Here is a 27,169-nt window from a genome sequence, read left to right on the forward strand (position 1 = left end):
CAGGGTCAGTGTTTTACCTCAAAACTGGACATATGGTAGCTTTCAATAGGAATATTAGTTATACTATGTGTGTATATTAGCTGAACAGATAAATTAACATGATATTTTAAAAACACCTGTTGCCTGTTACTAAAGATTTCTTCTTAAAACCAGATTTAATGAAAGCTTAAATCTGTGTTTTAAAATAATAATTTTTGGTAAATTCCTTACTTATTGTTTTGTTTTTGCTCTTTTAGGTATCACCAGGTAAAGCCAATGTTTGAAACAAATTACTCTGAAGTGTCTCAATTTGTGTTGCTGGGACTTTCTACCTATAGACCAGTGCAGCATTTTCTCCTTGCTTTCTCTACCGTGTTTTATGTAACAATTGTTCTGGGAAACCTTTTTGTTGTGTTTACAGTGACTTTTGACCCATACTTACATTCCCCCATGTACTTCCTTTTAGCCAATCTCTCATTTATTGATTTGTGCCTTTCTACCTTAACAGTTCCTAAGATGATTCATAACCTATGCTCTGGGTACAAAACCATATCCTTTCAGGGCTGTGTCATCCAAATATTTGCCCTTCATGTCCTGGGTGGATCTGAGATGGTCCTGCTCATCACCATGGCCTTGGACAGATATGTGGCCATATGCAAGCCCCTCCACTACCTGACTACCATGAGCCCACAGATGTGCATTTTGCTTCTGTCCGGTGCTTGGGTTATTGGCCTCATTCATGCAGTGGTCCAGGTAGCTTTTGTTGTCCATTTGCCTTTTTGTGGTCCTAATGAGATAGATAGCTTTTACTGTGACCTTCCTTGGTTTATCAAACTTGCCTGCACAGACACCTACAGAATGGAATTCATGGTTACTGCCAACAGTGGGTTCATTTCCATGGGCACCTTCTTCTTATTGCTCATGTCCTATATCTTCATCCTGGTCACTGTATGGAAACGTTCCTCAGGTGGTTTGTCTAAAGCCTTTTCTACTCTGTCAGCTCACATCACTGTGGTGGTTTTGTTCTTCGGACCGTGCATCTTTGTTTATGTGTGGCCATTTCCCACAGTGCCAGTGGATAAGTTTCTTGCCATTTTGGACTTTATGATCACACCCATTCTGAATCCCATTATCTACACATTGAGGAACAAGGACATGAAGATGGCAATGAAAAGACTGAGTAGTCAATTCCTGAGTTTGAGAATGATCTCCTAAATAGCTCATGGGAAAACAAGTGGTGCCTTCTGCAAGCAATACTGTATGGATAAGTGTTGAAGGGTTATATACTATCTTAAGACAATTTATTTTTCAGTAGAACAAAAATCTCAGATAGTTTATTCCATGTTAATGGTCAGTGGTGTGATTATATGCATATTTATTTATCTAAGACCATTTTGCCTATTTTAAAATGTTAAAATACCGAAAACCTGCATTTTGTGTGGCTCATGAATTTGAAGTCACCATGCTGTATTTGCAGAGCAATGGTGTAAACAAAGTTTTCTGTGTTACTGGATTGGAATATATTCTCATGTAGACAGAATGATTGATTCTTACAACTTTTTTTTTTTTTTGGGGTGAACAAAGCATTTAAGTTGGTTCAGGTGTGCTGCTACTTTTTTCTTTTCTTTGTTACTTAGGTTAACAGATATACTCCATTACATGAATATAATTTTTGTCATAGATTATATATTGTCTGATATTCACATAAGCAGAAAACAACAAAGTGGGCAAAAAACAACAACAACAAAAAACAGTCAAACAGCTCTTAGTATTTGCAATCATATTAAGATCTGGTTTCCAAGTGGGCAAAGTTATAACTTCTTCCTCTCAACTCTGCTTTTAACTATTCCCTTTAAATGTGTACTGGTGTTAGAAAGATGTGAATTAAGAAATAACATACATTAAAGAGAATAGAACTAGGATGGGGTTTAGAAAACGTTAAAGACAAGGAACTCCTATGTAGTATTGCTACATACCTTTATGTAGCCTGGATACAATGCAATACTGAATACCACTCCATGCTCAAGCATTATGTCTGTGCTGTTTAGACTTACAGGCCTGACAGTTCACCACCCCACGAAGCAAAACGATGTGTTTTGAAAATGCTTACGTGTTGAAATTTTATTGTTTCATTTTGTTTTTAAAGTTTATTTATTTTGAAAGAGAGAGAAGGAGGAGCAGAGAGGGAGGGAGAGACAGAATCCCAAGCAGGCTCCGCATTGTTAGCACAGAGCCTGATCCTGCAGATAATGAGATCCTGACCTGAGTGGAAATCAAGAATGGGATGCTTAATTGACTGAGCCACCCAGGCACCCCTGACCTTTTATACTGATATTGAGATGGAATTTGCTTCCTTATGTATTTCATATTGTATTTCTTATTTGTAATCTAGAATTGTGCCTAATGAAATATCTTCCATAATGTCTCCTCCTTTTATGTCTGAAAATAAAAATGGCAATATAATATCTTCTACCGTTAAGATAAACATTCCTTCTGAGGCTACACATCTTAAGTCTTTTTAAGCAAAATTCCTCATTTAGAAATTTTCATGAGGGGTATGTATGTATGTATGTATGTATTTATGAGGCAGCCTGAAATGTCAACTTAATTTTCTGTTAAAATTTATTTCTTTTGGAATCTGGGCATAAGCTGATACTGATTCTAGCCACAAAACAGAGAAAAATTATATGATAATATTATATCATAAATGAAATGTCATTAAACCTGTAACACAAGATATATAAGAACATTTGGATCAGAAATTCAAAATCTCTCTGGGGCGCCTGGGTGGCTCAGTTGGTTGGGCGGCCGACTTCGGCTCAGGTCATGATCTTGCGGTCTGTGAGTTCGAGCCCCGCGTCGGGCTCTGTGCTGACAGCTCAGAGCCTGGATCCTGTTTCAGATTCTGTGTCTCCCTCTCTCTGACCCTCCCCCGTTCATGCTCTGTCTCTCTCTGTCTCAAAAATAAATAAACGTTAAAAAAAAATTAAAAAAAAAAAGAAATTCAAAATCTCTAACTGGAAATGAATAATTTGGAAATAAAAAGTAAGAGCCAACTTATACTCAGAACAAAATTTGAACAAGACAAAATCATTTCAGAAATGAGAAATAAACTACTAGGTACTCAAAAGAGACCAGAATGGCCAAAATTACAATGAAGGATACAGGAAACAAAGATGAAAAGAACCAAGAAAATAAAACACAGTTAAAGACAAAAGTAAAAAATTTTCAGAGAGAAAGTTGTATAGAAGTAGGCAAATGATATTCAATGTTTGTATAATTTGAAAATGAGACAATATAATAGAATTAACATTTCATACTGTTATTAATGTGTCAGAAATAAAAGACCAGAATCTGTATAATGAAATACCTTATAGTCTTCTTGGGAAATCTGATCCAAGATGGTCAATTTCAAGATGTATACTAATAAAATTATTGCTATTTAAAGTATTGTATCTTCTGAGCCTCCTTTCAAAGTAACTGAAGTAACCTAAATAGGACAGAAAATCAGGTTGGCGGCAATGTATAGTTGCCCTTAAGGTATAGTTAGTCCATCCTTCAAATCTATCAGTATTAAAGAAAAATGATGTTAAGAAAGTAACATTTTGTACAATGTTGGATGTATAGCAAAACAACAAAATAGGACAGATTTATTGACAGTCGTTGATAAACAGTGTTCAATCTAAGACAGGTCAAGTGGGAAATACAATAATTGAAAATTAAAATTATCAGAAATATGATCACACTAAGCTAGATGTTTTGGGTCTGTGGATATATATCAGATTTTTTAACCTAATTATAATGAATACACTTTTCAGGTGTACATGTAACATGTAACTGGATACACCAGTGAATGGTTATTTAATGTCTAGTTCCTTCACTAAGGAGTATACTTCCTGAAGGCAGGTGAAAGTTTTATGCCAGAACTTGACACAGTATCTGGTGTTTTTTGGGTATTTTCAGTAGGTGGTCAGGGATGGAATGAATGAATTCTTAAAAGCAGCTTGTTCCTGGTAATGAAGATTGTTTCCAATCGCCCACATTTGGAAACCAAGTGAGATCTTCTTTCAACATTTCTAACATACTATATTTCAGTTTTTTTTCTTTCATGTGAACATCCATGAATAGAGGAAATTAATTTGTGGTGAGTGAATTTACATTCCTGACCTTTTATAACTTTTGGCCAATGCAACACTTCCTATTTTTCATTTCCTAAAACATGTTCATCACCCAAAAATAAACCCCATACCAGTTAGTAGTCAGTCCCAATTCCCTTCTCATCGCATTTCCCGGCAACCATGAATCCACTTTTTGTCTCTATGGATATGACTATTTTGGACATTTCATATAAATGGAATTTTATGTGTTTGTGTGTGTGTCTGGCTTCTTTCACTGGGCATAATGTTCTGAAGGTTCATCTATATTGTAGCATGTATCAGAATTTCATTCATTTCAATGGCTGAATAATATTCCATTGTATGACCATACCACACTTTGCTTTTCCACTCATATGTTGACGAATATTTGGATTGTCTCTACCTTTTGGCTATTGTGAGTACTGTTCTACAAACATTTGTGCTATTTTTTTGTTTGCTTGTTTGAACACCTGTTTTCAATTATTTTGAGTGGAATTGCTGTCATATAGTAACTTTATGTTTAGCATTTTGAAGAACTGTTAAACTTTTCCAGAGTGGCTGCACCATTTCACAATCACATCAGCAGTGTATGAACATCCTCATTTCCCCATATCCTCAGCAACACTTGTTATTTTATTTTATTATTTTTATTATGGCCAATCTAATGCATATGAAGTAGGATCACATTGTCGTTTTGATTTGCATTCCTCTAGGTGTTGAGCATCTTTTCATGTGGTTCCTGGTTAGCCAGTTGTTCATCTTCTTGAGAGAAATGTCATCTCTTATCTTTTGTTGTTTGTGTTTTTTTTTCCCTTGTGATACATTTATTTCCCAAGCTTCTTTTTTAATTTACGTCCAAATTAGTTTTGTCGTTTGTGTTTTTATTATTGAGTTTTAAGAGTTCTTTATATTTAGACCTGTATTAGCTTTCTAGGGCTGTCATAACAAATTAACAGTCTTGGTGGTTTAAAACAGAAATTTGGTCTCTGCAATTTTGGAGGCTAGAAATCTGAAATCAATCTGTTGGCAGGGCTATGTTTCCTCCAAGGCTCCAGGGAAGAATCTTTCCTTGTCACTTCCAGCTCTGGTTGCTCCAGATGTTCCTTGGCTTGTGACTGTAAGAGTTCATCCTCTACCTCTGTCTTCACATGGTCTTATCCTCTGTATTCTTGTCTTTTCCGCTTTGTCTTTTATTAGGACAGTTGTTAATTAGATTTAGAGCCAGCCCAGGTTCTCCAAATTAGTATCATCTCGGCACCCTTATTACATTTGCAAAGACCTTTTTTTTTTCCCAAGGAAGGTCACATCAACAGTTTCAGGAATTGTGATATGGCATATAGACCTATCTCTTTGAGGGCCACCACTCCACTGGCTACAAGACCCTCATCAGAGGGTCTTACAACTACGTTCTCTCATCTGCAGGTTTTATTTTCACTTTCTTGAGTGGAGTATTTGACACAAATGTTTTTAGTTTGGATGAAGTCCAGTGTACCTATTTTTCCTTTTGTTGATTGTGCTTTGGGTGTCCTTGTGAAGAAACCATCGCCTACAATAAACAAACAGCAAATAATAAATATACTCTGAATTTCTAGGATTGTATCATCTGTGGTTTTTGTTTTGTTTTCCATTCATGGCCTGGAGAAGCTGAGATGATAATGAGGAGCGTGGTTTTGAGGTGTGTCTGCAGACAGAAACCACATTATGCAGGGCCTTTAGGTGTTGAAAAACATCACAGTTTGAACTTTATCCTAACAATAAACGGATGGCCTTTGGTAGCTTTCATAGTATGTATGTTTGCTTTGTGAAAGACACTGTTAAGTGTTTTATGTAACTTATGCATTTTATCCTTAACATGCTATGAGAATGTAGTGCTATTTTACAGAAACTGGTTTAGAGAAGTTATGCTTCTTGTCAAAACTCCTACACTGATCCCCTTTCATAGGTGTGAGTTTCCAGTGTGTGGGGTCCTCTAAGCTTCTGAGTTTTAATAATGCCAAACTCTCCCCTTTATTCCTCCAGCCCTGAAGCTGGTATTTTTTTTTCCTTCAGCTGCTTTTAAAATGATCCCTTAGTGCTTTAAAAAGTCTATTTTTAGTTCTTCAATACCTAGGTAACCATCTTTAAATGATATTTTTTTATTAAAAGAACAAGTATGTCTTTTTTTGGTGTGTTCTAATTTTAAATGTGTAACAGAATTGGTCCCAGGAAGCAGCTCCTTAAATATGGGGATTGGGAATTGGCTTGGTCTTGTCCTTGGGAATGAGCACAGCCTGAGATCCTTGCCCGTGGGAAATGGCATGCTAGTGACCCATTACCAGCAGGCAGTGGCATTGCAGATAATTGTGTTGATTGCATTGAAGGCTAACTGAAGCAAGTGGCTCTTGTACTTGACCATTTTGCTACTAATGATGATTATAACGAGTGTGGTGAGTGATGGATTCTTCTGAATACTTACAGAAAGAAATGACAAACTCAGATTTTTAAAAGTTGATTTCAGGTTGTAGTCTGAGAACCAGAAAAACATTATGGCAGCTCTTAAATATCTTACTTCTGTACATATAGATATGATCCTGCTGAAGTTGGCCACAAAATTTACTTTTGTAGTTTGCAGAATAACAATATAGTTTGTGAAATTTAGGGCATTACTTAGGAAGAAGTGGAAACATTTAGAATTAAACATGTAGGGGCATCTGGGTGGCTCAGTTGGTTAAGTGTCCAACTACGACTCGGGTCATGATCTCCTGGTTGGTTCATGAGTTTGAGCCTCCCTTTGGGCTGTCAGCATGGAGCCCTCTTCAGATCCTCTGATCCCCTCTCTCTTTGCCCTTCTCCCACTCATGCTCTCTCTCAAAAATAAATAAACATTAAAAAAAACATGTAGGGGCACCTGGATGGTTCAGTTGGTTAAGCATCTGGCTTCAGCTTAGGTCATGATCTCACGGTTTGTGGGTTCAAGCCCTGCATCAGGCTCTGTGCTACAGTTTGGAGCCTGGAGCCTGCTTGGGAGTCTGTGTCTCCCTCTCTCTCTGCCCCTCCCCCCCGCCCACACTCTGTCTCTCTCTCAAAAATAAATAAACATTAAAAAAATTTAAAAAAAGTGTAAACATTCTTACAAACTTCCAATTATTTCCCTCTTTTGTTCATAAAAATATGCAGCATAAAGCAGTAAAGTGTCCAAAGCTTATTGGAGGCAATCTTAGTGACCAGCCAACTATGTTATTTAAGTAAAATACATGGTACTATCTTTAAAAAAAAAAAAAACCAAAAAACTACCTCTTACATCCTAGTTAACAAGTGTATTTTTAGCAACCCTATAGGATATACAGATGCAAAAGAAGTTTCAGACATGCTGCTTGCTTTACAGTAGCTTAGCAACTTTTTAAACTTTTACTTCTGGTTTTATCCAAGAGGGGTTATTCAATTTTAAGAATCTCTACAAGAGGCATTAGCACATTCTATTAAAGCATGTTTGAAATTCTTAGCTGTAATTCAGAGAATTTTCACAAGAAGTGTAATAATAACTTTGGGAATAGTAAACTTGAAAAAACAGGGAAAGGAGACAAATTGAGTTACTCTTTTAGGAGTATTAAAATATAGCAACACATTTTCCATGCTCTTCTGGATTCAATGTTCATCCACTAAGATTTTTTTAAATAATAACTTTTCTAAAACTGTGAGAATCTTATCATTTATTTTTTTTCAAGGAGAGACTTGAACTCAGCGAATTTAATCATTGCCTAAGATACCCCCTTGGTGAGGTGTCCAGGAAGCAAGTCCAAGTTCCTTCTGCTAGCTTAAGGTGCTTTCCTTTTCTCTCAGGTTCTGAGTTTTATCTTATTTCTGTAGTAATTGAGTTTTATATCACTTCTCACCGGATATATATCTGTTTTTACTTCTATCTCTATGTTAAAAGTTGTTTTAAGATAAAATACTCTATCTGATGTGAAAAACTTTATCTTCTTAAATGGAAAAATCCACTTGAGTCAAGATAGCTGGAATTTGCTAATATCCAGTAGCCATCAAAGAATGGAGATCTTCCAAAAGCTGACCTGAGAACATCTCTGTGGTTCTGCATGATGATGATATGTACACTTTTGTCAAAGAGACCATAGAAGCTCCCATAGGAATAGGATGGGAGGAGAAAAACTATATTACCTTCTTTAAAGGTCAGAAGTTAAACAAGCCACACTCAACTCGAAGCAAGTGGGCATGGGTAATGCAGATACATACAGATATTTTAAAAATTACTTTAAGAAGAGAGTTACAGAGAACATGAGATAACTTACTAAACACAAATTTTCTCTAAGACCAGATTGCTATTTCCTCTTCTCTTCTGATTTATGCTTGAGACGACATCCGCAGTTGGGTGGAGACAGTATCTGTAGAAGTACTTTCCCTCAGGCTGACACATATTCACCACTAGAAGGAATCCTTTGGGTGAAATTCTCCCATTCTGTATTCTGGGAAGAAGAAGAATCATGAAAATAATTTACATTGGACATCTCTTGGGGAATTCTTTGTCAAGAAAAACTTTTTCATATTCTAGAAATCAGAACAAGGAGACAAGACAAATTACACTTTAAGCAGCTATGCGTTAAACATTAGTGAAGTTTTAAAGTATTTTTCATTTAACATATAAGTACTCAGGACATGTCTTTGGCAATATTAATCTCTAACTAGATTTATATCATCAAATGCAATTAAGGTTTTACTTCCAGTTGCAAGAAGAGTCATATCCTGACGGGTATGGTACATAACCAACATCATAGGTGACCTCATGATGAGAAGCTCTCTGTACCCACCTGCCCAATCCTAAAGTTAATACAGAGGCCTTAAGTGGATTCAGCCATGTATAGTGTCCTGACAGTCTCAACACCACATCACTCTCTCAAGGCTGTATCCTTGGGGCAGCTTCTGAGAGGGAGGAAGGTACGTGGAATGCACATTCCAAGTACAGGGGAGGTGGGGGGAGCCTCCCATTGCCCAGTTCTAACTCATGGGTCAACTGGTGGTCATGTCCTCTCGATGACCTCCCCTTCCAATTCTCTGATTATATTTTTAAAAATTATTTCCCCTTGCAGCTCTATCAGTTTTTGTTGCATATATTTTAAAACTCTGTTATTTGGGACATAAATAATTAAAATTGTTACTACCTCCTGATTAATTGATTTCTTTCTTAGTATGAAATAACATTCTTTATCCCTGGTAATATTCTTTGCTCTGAAATATACTTTGATACTAAAATAGCCACTGATGATTTCTTTTGATTTGTGTTCATATGGTAAATATATATCTCATCCTTTTATTTAAATTTTTAAATGGACTTTTTCTTTAGAGTAGTTTAAGATTTACAGCAAGATTGAGTGGGATGTACAGAATTCCCATATACCTCCTGTACTCCCACATACACAACCACCTCCACAGTCAACATTTGATATTACAGTGGAACATTCCTTACAATTAGTAAATCAACACTGACACATCACTATCGCTCAAAGTCCATAGTTTACATTAGGGTTCACTTTTGGTGTTGTACATTCTGTAGGTTTTGGAAAATGTATAATGACATGTATTGACCATTGTAGTATCATACAGAATAGTTTTACCTCCCTAAAATCATCTGTGCTCTGCTTACTTACTTTTCTCTCTTTCCTAACCCCTGGAAACTACAAATTTTACTGATTCCATAGTTTTGCATCTTCCAGAATGGCATATACTTGGAATCATACAAAATATACCCTTTTCACATTGGCTTTTTTTTTTTTTTTTAGTAACATGCATGTAAGTTCTTCTGTGTCTTTTTGTGGCTGGATAGTTTATTTACTTTTAGCACTGAGTAATATATCATTGTCTGGATGTAATACAGTTTATATATCCATTCACTGTATGAGGCAGATCTTGGTTGATTCCAAGTTTGGGAAATTTTGAAAAAAACCTCCGTGAACTTCAGTATGCAGGGTTTTGTTCCAATGCATTTGGGTAAATAGCAACCAGCACAGCTGGATTGAATTTGGTAAGAGTTTGTTTAGTTTTGTAAGAAATTGCCAAATTGTCTTCCAAAGTGTCTGTACTGCTTTCCATTCCCAATCAGGATTGGAGTTCCTGTTGCTCCATATGCTTGCCAGCGCTTGATGTTGTCAGTGTAGGTAGTAAGTAAGCCTAATAAGTTTATTGTGGATCTTGTTTTCATTTTTAGTTCTCTAATGATACATGATGCTGAACATCATTCACATGCTTATTCGCCATCTGTATATTTCTTTAGTGAGATGTTTGATCAGGTCTTTTGCTTATTTTTTAACCAAATTGTTTTCTTATTGTTGTGTTTAAAGAAATCTTTGAGTATACTGGATAATATTCCTCTCTCAGATATATCTTTTGCAAATATTTTCTCCAAGTCTGGCTTGTTTTCTCATTCCCTTGGCATTGTCTTTGGCAGAGAAATAGTCTAAATTTCCATGCAATCCAGACTGTCAGTTACGTCTTTCGTGGACTGTGCCCTTGGTGTTGTATCTAGAAGATAATTGTCACATAAAAGGTCATCTAGATTTTGTCCTATGTTATCTTCTAGGAGATTTATTTTTTTGCACTTCACAGATCTGTGATCTATTTTGAGTCAAATTCTGTGAAATGTGTAAGGTCTGTGTAGATTATTATTATTTGTTTTTTTTTTTTTTGCATGTTGATGTCCAGTTACTCAAGTGTTATTTGTTGAAAAAACTATCTTTGCTCCATTTCATTGCCTCTGCTACTTTCAAAGATCTGTTGCCTAAATGTATGTGGGTCTATTTCTGGATTGTATATTTCATTCCACTGATATTTGTCAATACCATATTGTCTTGGTTACTGTAGCTGTATAGTAAGTCCTGAAATTGAGTAGTGTCAGTCCTCTGACTTTGTCCTTCTCCTTTTCTTTACATGTTTAACCAATCTGTCTTTATATTTAAAGTGGGTTTCTATGCTGTAGTATATCATTGAGTCTATATTGATGGAAGATTGGTTTATAGTTTTTTTGTTTGTTTGTTTTTATTTTGTGCTCTTTTTGTCTGGGTTTGGTATCTGGGTAAAACTGCCCACATAGAGTGAGTGGGCGTTCCTCCATTTTCTGGAAGAGTTTTTGGAGAATATGTCTTATTTCTTCTTTAAAAATTTGGAGAATTTATCAGTGAAGCCATCAGGGCCTGGAGTTTTCCTTTGAAAAGTTTTAAAATTATGAGCAAAATGTCTTTATTTTTTATATGTCTCTATAGATTTTCTATTTCTTATCGTGTCTTTTAGGCATTTGTTCATTTCATATAAGTTATGTAATTTGTTGGCATATAGTTTTCCATACTATTGCTTTAAAATAGTTTTTATTTTTTTTAGGGTCCCTAGTGGTGTTTCTTCTGTGACCTTGATTGTTTCAAACAATAGGCCTTGGACATAGATTTTCTGCATTTGTCTCCAAATGAAGTCCCCTCCCTCAGGCGGGGCTTCCAGACCCCTCTTGTTTACAATGTTCACCCTGGGCATCTCTCCATATCATGAGGCCAGAGCCAAGAGGGGAAATGGGAGCCACTAGATATTAAGGCCACAGCATTTGCTTACTTTGTGTCTCTGTGTTATATGTTGGTAATTCTTACAATATTTAAACTTTTATATATTTGTTACGGTTATCTGAGATCATTGATCTTTGTTGCTTTCATTGTAATTTTTTGGGGTATATGAACCATACCCATATAAGATGGCAAATTTAATTGGTAAATGTTTGTGTTGACTGCTCCAACAACTGTTTCCCCATCTCTCTCCATCTCCACAGGGCTACCTATTCCCAGAGACAAACAACATTGATATTAGGCCAGTTAACAATCCTACAGTGGCCTTTAGGTGTCCAAGTGAAAAGAAGAGTCACACATCTCACCTCAAATTAAAAGCTAGAAATGATTAAGCTTAATGAGGAAGGCATGTTGAAAACTCAGACAGGCCAAAAACTAGGCCTCTTGTGCCAAACAGCCAAGTTGTGAATGCAAAGAAAAAGTTTTTGAAGGAAATTAGAGGTGCTATTCCCAACAACACATGAAATAGTAAGAATGCAAAACAGCATTTTTGGTGGTAGGCAGAAAGTTCTCGTAGTTTTGGATAGAAGATCCAACCAGTCTCAGCATTCCCTTAAGCCAAAGCCTAAGCTAGCACAAGGCCCTAACGCTCTTCAATTCTAGAAAGGCTGAGAGAGGTGAGGAAGCTGCAGGAGAAAAGTTTGAAGTTAGCAGAAGTTGGTTCATGAAGTTTAAAGCAAGAAACTATCTCTAAAACATAAAAGTGCAAGGTGAAGCTGAGAGTACTGATGCAGAAACTGCAGAAAGTTATCCAGAAGGTCTAGCTAAGACAGCTGATGAAGGTGGCTACACTAAACAACAGAATTTCAATGTAAATGAAACAATCTTATATCTAAAGAAGGTGTCATCTAGGACTTTGACAGCTATAAAGGGAGAGTCAGTGCCTGGCTTCAAAGCTTCACAGACAGGCAGACTTTCTTTTCAGGGGCTAATGCAGTTGGTGACTTTACGTAGAAGCCAATGCTCAGTTACCATTCTGAAAATCCTAGGGCCCTTAAGAATTATGCCAAATCTTCTCTGCTTTGCTCTATAATTTCAACAACAAATCCCGGTAACAGCAAATCTGTTTACAACATTATTTACTGAATACTTTAAGCTCACTTTGAGACAACTCCTTAGAAAAAAAAAGATTCCTTTCAAAATAATACTATTCATTGACAATGTACCTGGTCACACAAGAGCTCTGGTGGAGATGTACAATGAGAATAATGTTGTTTTCCTGCCTGGCAATGCAACATCCATTCTGTAGCCTGGGGATCAAGGAGTAATTTCAATTTTCAAGTCTTATTATTTAAGAAATACATTTTATAAGGCTATGACTGCCACAGATAGTGATTCCTCTGATGGACTTAGGAGAAGTTGATTGAAAACCTTCTGGAAAGAATTCACCTTTCTAAATGCCATTAAGAACATTTTTGATTCATGAAAAGGTCAATATAGCAACATGAACAAGAGTTTGAGAGAAGTGTCAACTCTCATGGATAAATCTGAGGAGTCCAAGACTTCAGTGGGGGAAGTAACTATAGATAAAGAGCAAAATAACTAGAATTGTAAGTGGAGCCTGACAGTGTTACTGAATTGCAACAATCTCACAATAAAACTTTAACATGAGGCTTTGCTTCTTATAGATTAGCAAAGAGGATCTATTCTTGGTAAAGATACTGTGAAGATTGTGGAAATGACAACAAAGGATTTAGAATGTTACATAAACTTAATTGATAAAGCAGCAGAGCTGGGGAGGATTGACTTCAATTTTGAAAGTAGTTTTACTGTTGGTAATATGCTATCGAAACGCATTGCATGCTTCAGAGAAATCATTTGTGAAAGGAAAAATCAACCAATGTGGAAAACTTCACTGTTGCATTTTTTTTTTTTAAGAAATAAAATTGCCTCACCCATCCCAACCATCAGCAACCACCACCCTGGTCAGTCAGCAGCCATCCACATGGAGGCAAGACCCTCCATCAGCACAAAGATTACAACTTGCTGAAAGCTCAGATGCTGGTTAGCAATTTTTAGCAAAAGGTTTTTTTCACTTAAGGTATATACATTATTTTCTTTACATGTAATGGATGCTATTACACACTGAACAGACTACAGTATATTGTAAACATAACTTTTATAGGCATTGGGAAGCCAAAATATTCATGTGACTCACTTTATTGCAATGTTTGTTTTATTGTGATGGTCTGCAACCATCTCTCAATGTCTCCAAGGCATGCTTTTATGTGTTCTGTAGTGTATTATTTTTAAATGCAGGAGCTTAAACTTTATTTCTGAATTCATAGTTTTAGATGGAACTAACACCTGTCAGCTTTCAAGATTCCTCAGTGCTCGAAGACTTCTCCAGTCCCAGTAATTGTTCCCTCCCTGCCTCCCCCAAGCACTCCCAACTATAAACATTATGTTGCTCTTTTATTGACTCCCATTCTTTTCCTCATTCCTCAAATGGTAAGGTCCAATTTGTTGTTTTCTTTACTTTGACCTAGTCAGTCTTCCCAGAGCCCCCTTTCCTTTCTTTGTTTTCTAGCTCAATATACAACGAAAAGAAAGTGGGTGATGAATTTTTGCTCTTCCCACTGAGGATAGGAATTGGACAGGGCTGCTGAGCACATCATACAGAAAAGGGAGCCCAGGCTCAGAGAAGTAGAGGTAATTATGGGTGAGGTCACTGGAATTAAGCTGATCCCAGGTGATCTCATTTTGGTTGTTTATGCAGGTTCTAAGAGTAGTTCAGGGCAGGTCTGTATTGTATAGCATAGTGTTATACTTTCTAAACTCTTTGTTCTTTCTAGCTGCACAGGAACAGTTCCAAGATCAGCAATACATCTCCTATAATTTCTTTATTGGAGCTGGTGTAGTCTAAACAACCACATCAAAAGAAAACCCTGAATAAAGCTATCTGTTTAGGTACAAAAATGCTTAAATTTTCTTAAATTAGCATGGGTTATTGATAGCTGGCTATAAGTTTTAATAGCTTAATTTAGAAGCAGCCTCACTCTCTTTGAAAAGGCTTGTAAAAAAGATAGATTCAGGAAATTTAACTCCATATCAAGAAGAGATACATGTACCTACATAAATGAATCCTCTTGACTTTATCGCTCTTTTGCTTTGTCCTTAATGCCTACATAAAATTCTCAGTGGATCTTTTCCTAACAAGTTGAGTCATAATTAATGCTTCTCATCTCTGTGCCCTCATGGTACCTAGTGATATAATTATTTGTATATATATAGAAATATATATCTTTCTTCAAAGACTATAAATTTTTAAAATTTATTTATTGTCATGTTAGCTCCTAGCATGCTGCCTGGCAAAAAAATATTTCCTCAACGACAAATGCAGTCATTTATTGAGATTCTGCTATTTGCCATATTATGTTTTTAGGAAATTCATGTAAATTATCTCTCTTAATTCTCATAGCTCTGAGTTAAATTTTCTTTCTACCTCATCCAGAATCTCCGACACATCGTTCCAAACCTGAGTGTGCTTTTCACTACTGATTATAACAAACTCAGCTAACATTTGCTATTTTGTGTGAGTTTTAACAGGCAAATGGTTTGACTTTATTATCTTTGCAACATCTCTTTTGCTTACCAGTTCAGAGACAGTTACAGGCAATGTGTTGAGATGGGAAAATTTCTAGATGGCTGCGAATCTTCTGAATTCATAGTTCTTTTAGAAGGAACAGGTTGATAAGATGTATAAACTCCAACCTAGATTTCTGAATATAGTTTCTATTGGTATCAGGTAGTGTGTACTAGAAAATTCTCAGAATCTTCAGTAGGTGATTCTATTGGGAATTCTGTCTGTTGAGAGAATAATGCTTCACAAAAATGTGTTTTGTGATGGTTTCATCTTTTAGAGCAGTAACAGTTTGAAAGGACAGATGAGGTGAGACCACTAGGGAGATTAGGGATATTTTTAGAGCTGGTGGCTTACTTTCTTCTCTTGTCTTCAGGTGGCTATGCAACCATTAAGTTTTAAAAATTTTTTTGGTTGTAAAATAATCAGATTAAGCAAATGTTGTTGCTTCTGGTGCCAGCAAAATGAATGACTATTACTAGCCTTAGTATCTACATGATTCATTTTCATGTAAAACTCTCCCATGGATAGAGATATGAGATGGATGGAATATAAGTCATGTACTTGCATCTTGGCTGTGAATCTGGTTGAGAAATATAGTTTGTTTTTATTTTATTTTATTTTATTTTATTTTATTTTATTTTATTTTAATTTAATTTAATTTTATTTTATTTTATTTATTTTATTTTTAAATGACTTTTTAATGTTTATTTGTTTTCGAGAGAGAGAGAAAGAGAGAAAAAGGCAGAGGATTCAAAGAAGGCTCCACTCTGACAGCAGACAGCCCAATGTGGGGCTCAAACTCACAAACCGTAAGATCATGACCTGAACTAACTGAGCCACCCAGGTGCCCCAGGAAATATATCCTTAAAAAAATCCCTTATTGGCAAGGCAGTTACACTAATGGGATTACCAAAATGTGAAGGTGTTCAAAGCTTTTAATAGAAGACACAAAACATAGAATTCTCTACATATAAATCATTTGCAATGAACTCGGATATTAATGCAAAAACATGTCACCTCCTTACCCCAGGGAAGATGTGATCGGATTACTTCCCTAGAATTTAAATGTGGTTCAATCCCTCTCTGTCTAAGTGTCCTACAGTGGGATAGGAGAGGTGGGGAGCAAGTTTTCAGTGTTTGTATTTTGAATCAAACCTCACCAGCAGAGAATATGGAATTCATACAGGATGCTGTTATAATGTAACTATGAAAACAAAATAATGACATCCCTGATATATTGGCATCCAGATATTAGTGAATATAGACTGTTTAATTGAGGTCAAACTCTGGTGACACCGATATGAGAAGAAAGTGAATGATCTGAGAAACTAGAGTAAAATTTATGAGAATATCTTGAAGCATATGGTAGCCCTGATCTGACATGAATACTTTAGTCCCAGGCAGATGAGGGCTTGTGAGGGTTGTGTGACAAGCTGCCACAGAACATTTTATTTGTGCTGCTTTTCTTTTCTTTTTTCATTATATTTAGTAGAATATTTGATACACACAGCTGTGATGAAGAATGGGAAAGATCTTTATGACCTGATAGGGAGGTCATGTGACTTGACATTTCTAGGATACAGTGTCAAATGAAATGACCAAAATAATGTCTATGGTACGCAAGCAAAGAGGAAAATAAGGGGGGAAGGAACCATATATCTTCACATTTGTGCAAAATTAAACATAGGAAACAAACCACTAAACAATGAGATTAGTTACTTACAGGCAGTGAGTGCATGAAAATTAAAGGAAGATTGAGGAATTGTTGGAGATTACTTTAAAAAAAGAGGCATGGCATTGGAATACAACTTGTCATCCTGGATTGGTCCTGGACCACATACTTTCTTTTCTAAAAGGACATTATTGCCATAATTTGCAAAAAAAGGAATAAGTTTGATAGATTAGATATCCATATCATATTACTATTCATTTCCAAATTTGAAAATTACATTGTTTTAGAAAATACATACTGAAGTAGCTAGAGGTAAAAGAGCATTATGTCTAGAACTTACTCTCAAAATTCAGAAATAAAAATATATGTGTATACATATAATATACATATATCACATATGTATTATATACATATGAATATATACACATATAATTGTATCTCTATACACATATAATTTAATATATGTAAATATCTATTTATATTATATTTACATAGATTTATATATGCAAATATATTTTTTGTATACCTATACTATATACCTTTATATGTACCTATAAAAGCACTGTTAAATATTATTAATATTATAGCAGAAATGAACTTTACTAATTACCTATAATAGGCAAACTTAAAATTATGTTTGCAAGTTGAAAATATGGATGATACTATGGAAAAAATTAAAACCTCTGTTAGGAGATAAGGATTACAATTTAATTAAATGGAAGGACATATCATGGTCATAAATTGAATGACATAACATAGCAAAGACATTAGTATTGTCCTAAATATATGTATTCTACTGCTAAATACTGTCCTAAATATATGTATTCTTACCTGCTTTTTAATTAAATTTTTTATTTAAGTTTATTTATGTTGAGAGAGAGAGAGAGAGAGAGAGAGAGAGAAAGTATGAGTGGGGGAGAGGCAGAGAGAGGGAGAGGGAGAGAATTCCAAGCAGGCTTTGCACTGACAGTGCAGAGCCCAATGTGGGGCTTGAACCCACGAATGGTGACATCATGACCCCAGCCAAAGTCAAGAGTTGGATGTTAAACCTACTGAGCCGCTCATGCCCCAAAACTTAGCTGTGCTTTAAATGAGCTCACAGTGAAACCTACATAAAGGTGCATGATTTTCTAAGTGAACTGTGAATAGAATAACAAAGCGGGTGAACATATCAACTAAATATTAAACCATATGTCAAGTGAGAGCACCAAAAATAATAAGGTGATGATAAAATAAAAGATGAATAGATGGAACTGAGTAGAAAACTCAAGTCATGTATGTATATGCATACAAATGTCTTCTGAGATACATATATGTAAGAGTGTACATATGAGATATACATATACAATGTACATATAAACATATATACACACATATGTACATATTTACACACACACACACACACACACACACACATACTTATGTGATGACCAAGCAGAACACTAAAGAAAGGACAGATTGATTTGTAGTTGCTTCTGAGACTAGTGGTTAACTAAGAGGAGAAGAATAAATTTGGGTCCCTACCTTTCAAATATACAAAGGTGGTCTGCCGAAATATTTAACCACAAAAATGTGAAAAATATGATCATAATAGAAGAAAATGTTGAGGAATATCTGTGTGGTTTATGGTTGAGGAAGAATTTCTTATAATCATATCTTTTTTAAATGAATAAAAAGACAAACATTTAATAAGTTCCTGAACACAAATTTTTATCCAGTCAAGGAAACTAGAGACAAGAGTAATGCATGAGAAATTCAAAAGAAATATTTGTAATCTATTAATTAAATTAAAGTGATATTAATATCTAATCACTTTTGCCAAATAGAACTTTCTATGATAATGAAAATGGTTTATACCTACCTGTCTTGTCCCATTTGGTAGCCACTATTTACATATATCTATTAAACACCTGAAGGAGACTAATATGAGTTAGTCTCCAATTTTATTTCAATTTATTTATTTTAATTCATTCAACTTAGAATTTAAACAGACATATAAGGGGTGCCTGGGTGGCTCAGTTGGTTACGTGTCTGATTCTTGATTTTAGCTCAGGTCATGATCTCGTGGTTTGTGAGATCAGCCCCTAGTTGGGCTCTACACTGTGCTGACAGTGGAGCCTGCTTGGAAGGAACTCGCTCCCTCTGCCGCTCCCCTACTCGCACTTTCTCTCTGTCTCAAAATGAATACAAAAACTTAAAAATAAACAGATATATATGTTACCAGCTACTGTATTGAACAGTGCAGAAGTACAGCATGCAAATCAACAAGAAAAGCTCAAAAACTTAAGTCGGCCAGAATCTTAAAAGAATAGCCATAGGAAAACTTGAATAGCTAATAGGTATGAGAGGGGTACCAAATTCACTGATAACCAAAAAAAAAAAAAAAAAACAAAAACAAAAACAAAAACAAAAACAAAAAAAAAAGGCAAATTAGAGCAACAAGGTATTATTTTACATTTAAACAAAAATTTAGAAAGGCTAATTACAGTAAATTTTTTAGTGGGGACATGAGCAATGGGAACTCTTGCTGTGTAGCTGGAGAGTCACCCTGGAAAGCAGTTTGTAATATTTAGTGAAATTATGTGGGTAAATGCTTTATTATCCAGTTTTGGTTCTTCTGGGTGTTTATCTTAGAGAAATTCTTACACCTACATAGGGCTGTTGGACAAATATTAATCATGAAATCATTTATGGTAATAGGAAATCATAAGCAGTTTAGCTGTCCATCATTTGATGAGTAGATAGTACAGAGAGTTTACTAGTGAATAATAACAATGCTTTGAAGTGATGAACTTTCATCGCTTCTCGGCCTTTTGGCTAAGATCAAGTGAAGTGATGAACTCTCTTTGTATTAAAACAATATGAATTGTATTCAGAGGAAAAGAAAATAGAATGGCATTTTTGTAAATTAATGCACATAGATTTATAAAATAAGGAAATTGTCATATTTAAAGGGGAATAAATATATTTAGAATGAGATAATTTCAGTGAAGAATTAATTTAGGAAGAAAAGATAAAAATAAATAGACTCTTATGTACAATAAACTGCGGCATTGTTTTTATCTCGATGCTACATAAAGGATACTATAGAAAAGGGAAAAACAACTGATAAATGACATCTGGTGTTCTAAATCTTTTCCTCTCTGCATGATATAAAGAAGCAATTAATTAATTAAGTCCTGTCATGAAGAACAGTGTCTCTCAAATTTTGGCTACAATTTCCCTTAAAAATTACAAGGAAGAATGAGCTTATGTATTTGACAAGGTAAGTCAGTGACACCTGCAATCTAATCAGTCACTCAGTCAAGCAGTGTTTATTAAGTAACTACCGCATGGCAGACATGCACTAGGGATGTTCCAGTGAGTACGGTAGACATGGTCCTTGACTTCATGATTCCTTTATGTTCTATTGGGAAATATAGATAGATGTAAGCATTTGATTAAATAATTTACAGTATGACAGACACTAAAAAACAGCAATCTAGGCTGCTTTGGAGTCCTGCAACAGAGAGTTCTGCTCACGTTTGCAGGATTAGGGAAGGCTTCTCTCAGATGAAGTCGGAGCTCTCCCTGAAGATGAGTAGGTGTGAGTTTAGAGAAGATGGTGGTAGGTGAAAGAGCTTATAGTCAACTTTTAAAACTGAGCTATCGTTAATGTATTTTAAACCTTTTCAGAAAATAGAAAGAGAAAGTTATACAATGAACAATTCTAAAACAAACCAAAACAGAAATAACTGGTAAAATAATTCTGATAAGATGAAAAGCAAAATAAAATCCATATTATTACAAACTGGAGCTTCAAGTACAAATTCAAGGACATGTTGACAATATTAAGTCAATCCACTAGTGTAACAGATTAAATGAAGAAAGATACAATTATCTCAAAATGTGCATAAATTTTTCATAAATTCAACAATCATTTATGATTTTAAAAGATTGGAAATTAATAAAAGAGACATATCTTAATTTTAAAAAATATAGTCCATGATATTTTGTGAACAAACGCTGTAAATTCAGGGTTAAAAAAATGCCTTCCCTTCAGCATTGTACTGAAGGTTTTAGCCAAATTAAATCCAACCTACTAAAATATCACTAAATATATTATAAAATAAAATATAACAAAATGAAAGATATGCTACACTGATGAACTAGAATAATAAAAATTACAAAGTTGTTAATTTTTTCTAAGTCTATAAATTCTGATTTCAATTGCTATTCTAAATTGTTTCTCTAGAATTTGGTAAGTTATCCTAAAATCATCTGAATGAGTTGATTGACAAGAACAGGGATATATTTAAAGTAGAGCATTTTGAGGGTGCAGATTCCCTATGACAAATAGCAACTATGTTTAAGATTGTGTAGTGTTTTCCTTGAGAAACAAAATGTCCATTGGAATGGGTGACAGAGGCCAGGAATGGATGCCTGGATATTCGGCATATGGCAAGGGTAACAATCAGTAGGGAGAAACTATTTAGTAGCTGGTATTTGGATGATAATTTATATTCATATAAAAATAAAGTAGATTCCTATCAGATACCAATATAAAATTTAACTTCCAGTCAGATTAAATAATTAAATGTGATGAGAAAAGTTTAAAATTATAAAAAATAAAATAATATTTTGGGCTATCAAATGTAAAGATGTATTACATAAAAGACAGAATCATAAACCTAAAGGAAAAGATAATTAAATGTAACAATTTTAAATTTTATAAATTTATAAACATCACAAAGTGTTAATATAATCTGTAGGAGTGAAGATGCTTTCATTTCATGTAATGTATATATATATATATATATATATATATACACACACACACACACACAGTATATACATATATATTCACTATATATATATGTAGTGAAAAGGCAACCCATAGAATGGAAGAAAATATTTATAAATTATATACAATGTAACATTGTGTATCAACTATATTCAAATAAAAAATTTAATATCCACAATATATAAAGAACTTCTATAATTTAACAACAACAACAACAAACAAACAGTTTAATGGGCAAAGGATTTGAATACATATTCATCCAAGGAAAATACACAAATAGCCAACAAGTATATGAAAAAATGCTCAACATCACTAATTGTTAGAAGTGCAAATCAAAACCACGCTGAGGTATTACTTCACACCTCTTAGGGTGGTCACTATCAAAATAAAAACAAGAAGAAACCAGAAAATAACAAGTGCTGGCAGGGATGTGGAGATGTGGAAAAATTGGAACCTTCTGCACTGTTAGTAAGAAAGTAAATGGTGCAGCCACTCTAGAAAACTATGGGAAGTTTCTCAAAAAATTAAAAGTAGAAATACCATATTATACAACAATCTGGCTTCTGGGTATATATCTAAAAGAATTGAAAACAAGATCTTGAAGACATATTTGCACACCTGTGTTCATTGCAGCATTATTCCCAATAGCTTAGAGGAGGAAACAACTTAAATATCCATCAGTGGAGGAATGGATAGAGAAAATGTGGCATATATACATAATGGACTAGAATTCAGCTTTACAAAAGAAAAAAAAAATCCTTACATGCTACAATATGGTTAACATTCGAAGATGCTATGGTAACTGAAATAAGCCAAGCACAAAATGACAAATACTGCATGATCCACTTACATAAATCTCTAGTAGTCAAACTCTTGGAAACAGAAGGTGGAATGGTGTTTGCCAGGAGCTAGCAAGATGTGCAAAGGGGAGTTTTTGGTAAATGAGGATAGAGTTTTACTTTTGCAAGATGAAAAATTTCTAGAAATCTGTTGCACAAAAAGGTACACATAGTAACAATACTGTACACTTAAAAATATTTAAAATGTAAAAAAAAAATTTAAATGTTGTATGATTTTTGCCACAATAAAAAAAATAACCAGAGAAGCACATATTTAAACAGATAAATCATCAAAACAAACTGAGTAAAAAAATACATTTTAGAATAATAACATTTATATAAATTCCATTTATATCAAGTTAAAAACACACAAAATGTTTTTATGCACAGTGTATGAAATATGAGGGAAATGATTTTAAGAACATACAAAGGAATGATACTTGTGGAGTTGATAATGATGACCTTTGCTACAATAAAAGAACTGGGTGAAGATGGTTGCTTGGGGTCTTGATTATCTCTAATAAAATATTTTGGTAGTAAAAGAGAATCTAAAATGTGGCAAAATGTTAGAAATTTGATAAAACTACATGCTATATCAATGTCTACCCTTAATTCTACAATTGAAATAATTCATAAGAAATAAATACAAATATACCCAAAGAACCCAATGAACTTTAGGGACCTGGTTCCCTTAGGTTTTGAAAATAAAATTTTAGTCTAAAATATAGCATGCACACATGGCTCAGAATACTATCTTTAAAGCACGCTTTAATCTATAATTAGTATATTGCACATATTGCTTAAGAGGCAATGAAGAAAGAATTGGGTAAAAGCCTCTAAAAATGTTCCTGGATGTTCAGAAGAGAGCAGAGCATTTGGATTTGATATCAAAGAGGCTATACAATGTCATTTTATTCTAATATCCATGAACCATAGATGAAACATTATAATTTAGTACACTTTATACAACTTGGAGAGCTTGCATACTTCTTGTTTTGTTGTAATGTGATTTCCTGGAACATAAGGGGGCTTCTTCATTTTCCCTTGTCCATGGGGATTAACACAATATTAATGCTCTTACTGGATTCTTGAGAGATACATGAGAACAAATATGTGTATAAACATAAATGAAAGAATAAGGTAAAATGAGCTATAACATATATATCAGGTAGAATTTCTATTTTTTAAGAAAGAAATATGTGTTTCTTGTAAGTAGATGACAGATCTATCTTCATAGAAACTAGCCTGTTTGCCTTGTTAAAAAAGTAATAATTCTTACACATATTAGGATCCACAAAAATCTGAGCTTGTGTGTGTGTGTGTGTGTGTGTGCGCGCGCGCGCGCGTGTGTGTGTGTATGTGTGTGTGTGTGTGTGTGTTTAAGAGTTTAGAAGAGTTGGAGGGTGCCTGGGTGGCTCAGTCGGTTGAGCCTCTGACTTAGGCTCGCAGTTCATGAGTTCGAGCCCCATGTCGGGCTCTGTGCTGACAGCTCAGAGCCTGGAGCCGGGTTAGGATTCTGTGTCTCCCTCTCTCTACTCCTTTCCCGCTCATTCTCTGTCTCTCTCTGTCTCTCAAAGATGAAGAAATGTTAAAGAGTTTAGAAGAGTTGGGATGAGCACGAGGTGTTGTATGGTAACCAATTTGACAATAAATTTCATGTTTAAAAAAAAACCCAGTGTTAAAAAAAAAAGAGTTTAGAAGAGTTCATACAATCTTATGCACATTTAGTCAACTAGAGAATTTAGCTGAAAGTGCCCTAATTCTGAATTAAAAATAGATAAATAAATTCCTATTTAATTCCTCTTTATTTAAAAAAAATTTTTTTTAACATTTATTTATTCTTGAGACAGAGAGAGACAGAGCATGAACGGGGGAGGGGCAGAGAGAGAGGGAGACACAGAATCGGAAGCAGGCTCCAGGCTCTGAGCCATCAGCCCAGAGCCCGACGCGGGGCTCGAACTCACGGACCGCGAGATAGTGACCTGAGCTGAAGTCGGACGCTTAACGGACTGAGCCACACAGGCGCCCCAATTCCTCTTTATTTAATGAAATTTAGTCTTGGACATTTCTAGGTTTCCGACTATACTTAGTGAACCAGTTTTTTTCTTTTTAATTCTTTATTACATTGAAAAATGATTAACCCTACCTGGATTGAATTTTAATTAAAACAATTATTCTTCCAAAAAATAAAACATGTTATAGAAATGTTATAATGGAACATTTGATATTTTTAATATACATTATGAATATTTTTAAGTCTACAAACAAAATGAATTAATATCAACTTATTCTGAGATGTACATGAGTTTTGCATTGAAAAGCTTTATCATCATGATTGTTGCCTAGAAGATCTGTCTGGATCTGACATGTTGGGTCCTCAGCCTATTCATGGCTGCTTTCATCTCCTTATTTCTCAGAGTGTAAATAATGGGGTTCAGTAAAGGTGTAATAATTGAATAAAACACAGAAAGAAATTTATCCACTGAAAAGCTACTGACAGGCCAAGCATAAATGAAGATACATGGCCCAAAGAACAGAGTGACCACAGTAATGTGAGCGGACAGTGTTGACAGAGCCCTGGAGAGTCCACCAGAAGATCGACGTCGGACAGTTACCAGAATGACAGTGTAGGAAACGAGCAAGAGTATGAAGCAGATGAAAGACAACAGTCCACTGTCAGCAGTTACCAGCAACTCCAGAACATAGGTCTCAGTGCAGGCAAGTTTTAGAACTAGGGGAAGGTCACAAAAAATATCGTCCAATATATTGGGACCACAGAAGGGCAAGTTGATAGTAAAAACCATCTGGCTCATCGTATGCACAAAACCGACAACCCAGGACAGCAGCACAGAGCCCGTGAGGACTCGGCGGTTCATGATGGATGTGTAATGAAGAGGTTTGCATATTGCAATGTACCGATCAACAGCCATGACTATGAGAAGAGTCATCTCACTGCCCCCTAAAAAGTGGAGGAAGAACATCTGAGCCATACAGCCCCACAAGGAAATAGTTTTGTTCTCCTTGAGAAAATCTGTGACCATCTTAGGGGTTGTGATTGTAGAAATACACATATCCAGAAAGGAGAGATTTCCAAGGAGGAAGTACATTGGTGTGGAGTACAGATGTGAGTCAAAGGTTACGGTGACCACGATGAGAAAGTTTCCTGCCACAATAGCTGCATAGGCCAACAAAAATATGAAAAAAAAGAAAATTTCAAGTTCCCAAATGTTGGTGAGTCCTAACAAAACAAACTCTGATATCATTGAGCTATTCATTGTATCCATCTAGTCTATATAGGGGTTTTCAGAAAGTCATTAAAATGTAGAAAATCTGAAAAAAGTGATGATTTAAACTTTGATAGTTTTGAAGATATGAACATATAGAAAGTAGCATTGGATTCCTATAGAAAGAGAAAAGATGAACATTTCTCAAAAAATACATTCAATTTATTGATTCAAGCAACATTCACATTACCAAATTTTTTTCAGCCAGAAAAGCACCAAAGATAAGAAATTTATTGTAAAATTTTGTAAACAGTGTTTGCAGGTATAGAATGCATCTCCACGTTGATTTGTTGTTTCTATCATGAGTTTATGAGTTTATGAACCATGAGTTCAATGTGTCAATGAGTAAAAGAGCCAAATGACCATTAGTCAAATGATTTAATTCAAGTGGGTAGTAATACAGTCGTATAACTTTGTGGTGATGGTGCTTAATATTTGATCTTTTGCTTCTTTCCCCTTCCCTAATATAAAATATTCAGATGTGTGCATGTGAGTTGATATATTTTTTTCAGCAACTTGCTTTAGGGTAATTTATTATATCAATTATACTATATCATCACCCCTCCCTTTTATCTTAAAGAGGTATAGCAATGATTTCGCTTATTCCTGAAGCTATAATCTGGTTATGGATTATCATATGTTCTTATTGCCCCCCTAAATTATAATAAAACAAGCTTCCTAGGAAGTTTCCAGGCAAGGCCATAAATGTTTCTCAGTTTCCAGGTTTCTCTCTTTCTCCCTTCCTCCTTCCCTCCCTCCCTCCATTCTTTCCTTCCTCATTCCCTCCCTTCCTTTTTTCCTCCTTCCTTCCTTCCTCCCTCCCTTCTTTCCTTCCTTCCTTCCTTCCTTCCTTCCTTCCTTCCTTCCTTCCTTCCTTCCTTCTTTCCTTCCGTCTTCATTTCTTCCTTCCCCTCCTCCTCCTCCCATCAATGTTGTCCTCCTCTTCCTCCTTCTTCTGAATAGCGTTGTGCATTCAGAACAAAACTTGTGTCCTCCACTGCTGAGCCTTTTCGCCTATTTTCCTGAATGTATTATTGCTGGGTTCTTGGCTGGAGTTTTTATTTTTTCCTTGTCCCTTTATATTGTGTATACAGATGGTCTTTACAAGTAGTGTTTATGTTTCCTTGGCTCCTAAATGCTTATCATTATTGCACCCAGTGCTTTCCTCTGACACTGTTTTGCACTTGTGTGCAGACTGACTCAACTCTTATCTTGGCTCCTACATCCTTAACACTTGTACCCCGTATATGTATCCAGATTGGGCTGACACTGTTGGCTTACTTTTATCTACTTTTAAT

The 27,169-nt window shown here is 35.1% G+C and overlaps 2 protein-coding genes across 2 annotated transcripts; one reads left to right on the forward strand and one right to left on the reverse strand.

Moving 5' to 3' along the window:
* The first annotated feature begins 255 nt into the window (after nt 1–255).
* On the forward strand, nt 256–1,194 carry LOC102969581 (olfactory receptor 4F6-like). Its single transcript, XM_007087487.1, has one exon. The coding sequence runs from the start codon at nt 256–258 to the stop codon at nt 1,192–1,194; it is 939 nt and encodes a 312-aa protein (XP_007087549.1).
* A 23,735-nt stretch (nt 1,195–24,929) lies between these two features.
* LOC102969280 (olfactory receptor 4L1-like) lies at nt 24,930–25,871 on the reverse strand. The gene has a single exon (XM_015539946.2). The coding sequence runs from the start codon at nt 25,869–25,871 to the stop codon at nt 24,930–24,932; it is 942 nt and encodes a 313-aa protein (XP_015395432.2).
* Between the last annotated feature and the right edge of the window lie 1,298 nt (nt 25,872–27,169).

The sequence above is a fragment of the Panthera tigris genome, chromosome B3, assembly GCF_018350195.1.
Source record: "Panthera tigris isolate Pti1 chromosome B3, P.tigris_Pti1_mat1.1, whole genome shotgun sequence".
NCBI lineage: Eukaryota > Metazoa > Chordata > Mammalia > Carnivora > Felidae > Panthera > Panthera tigris.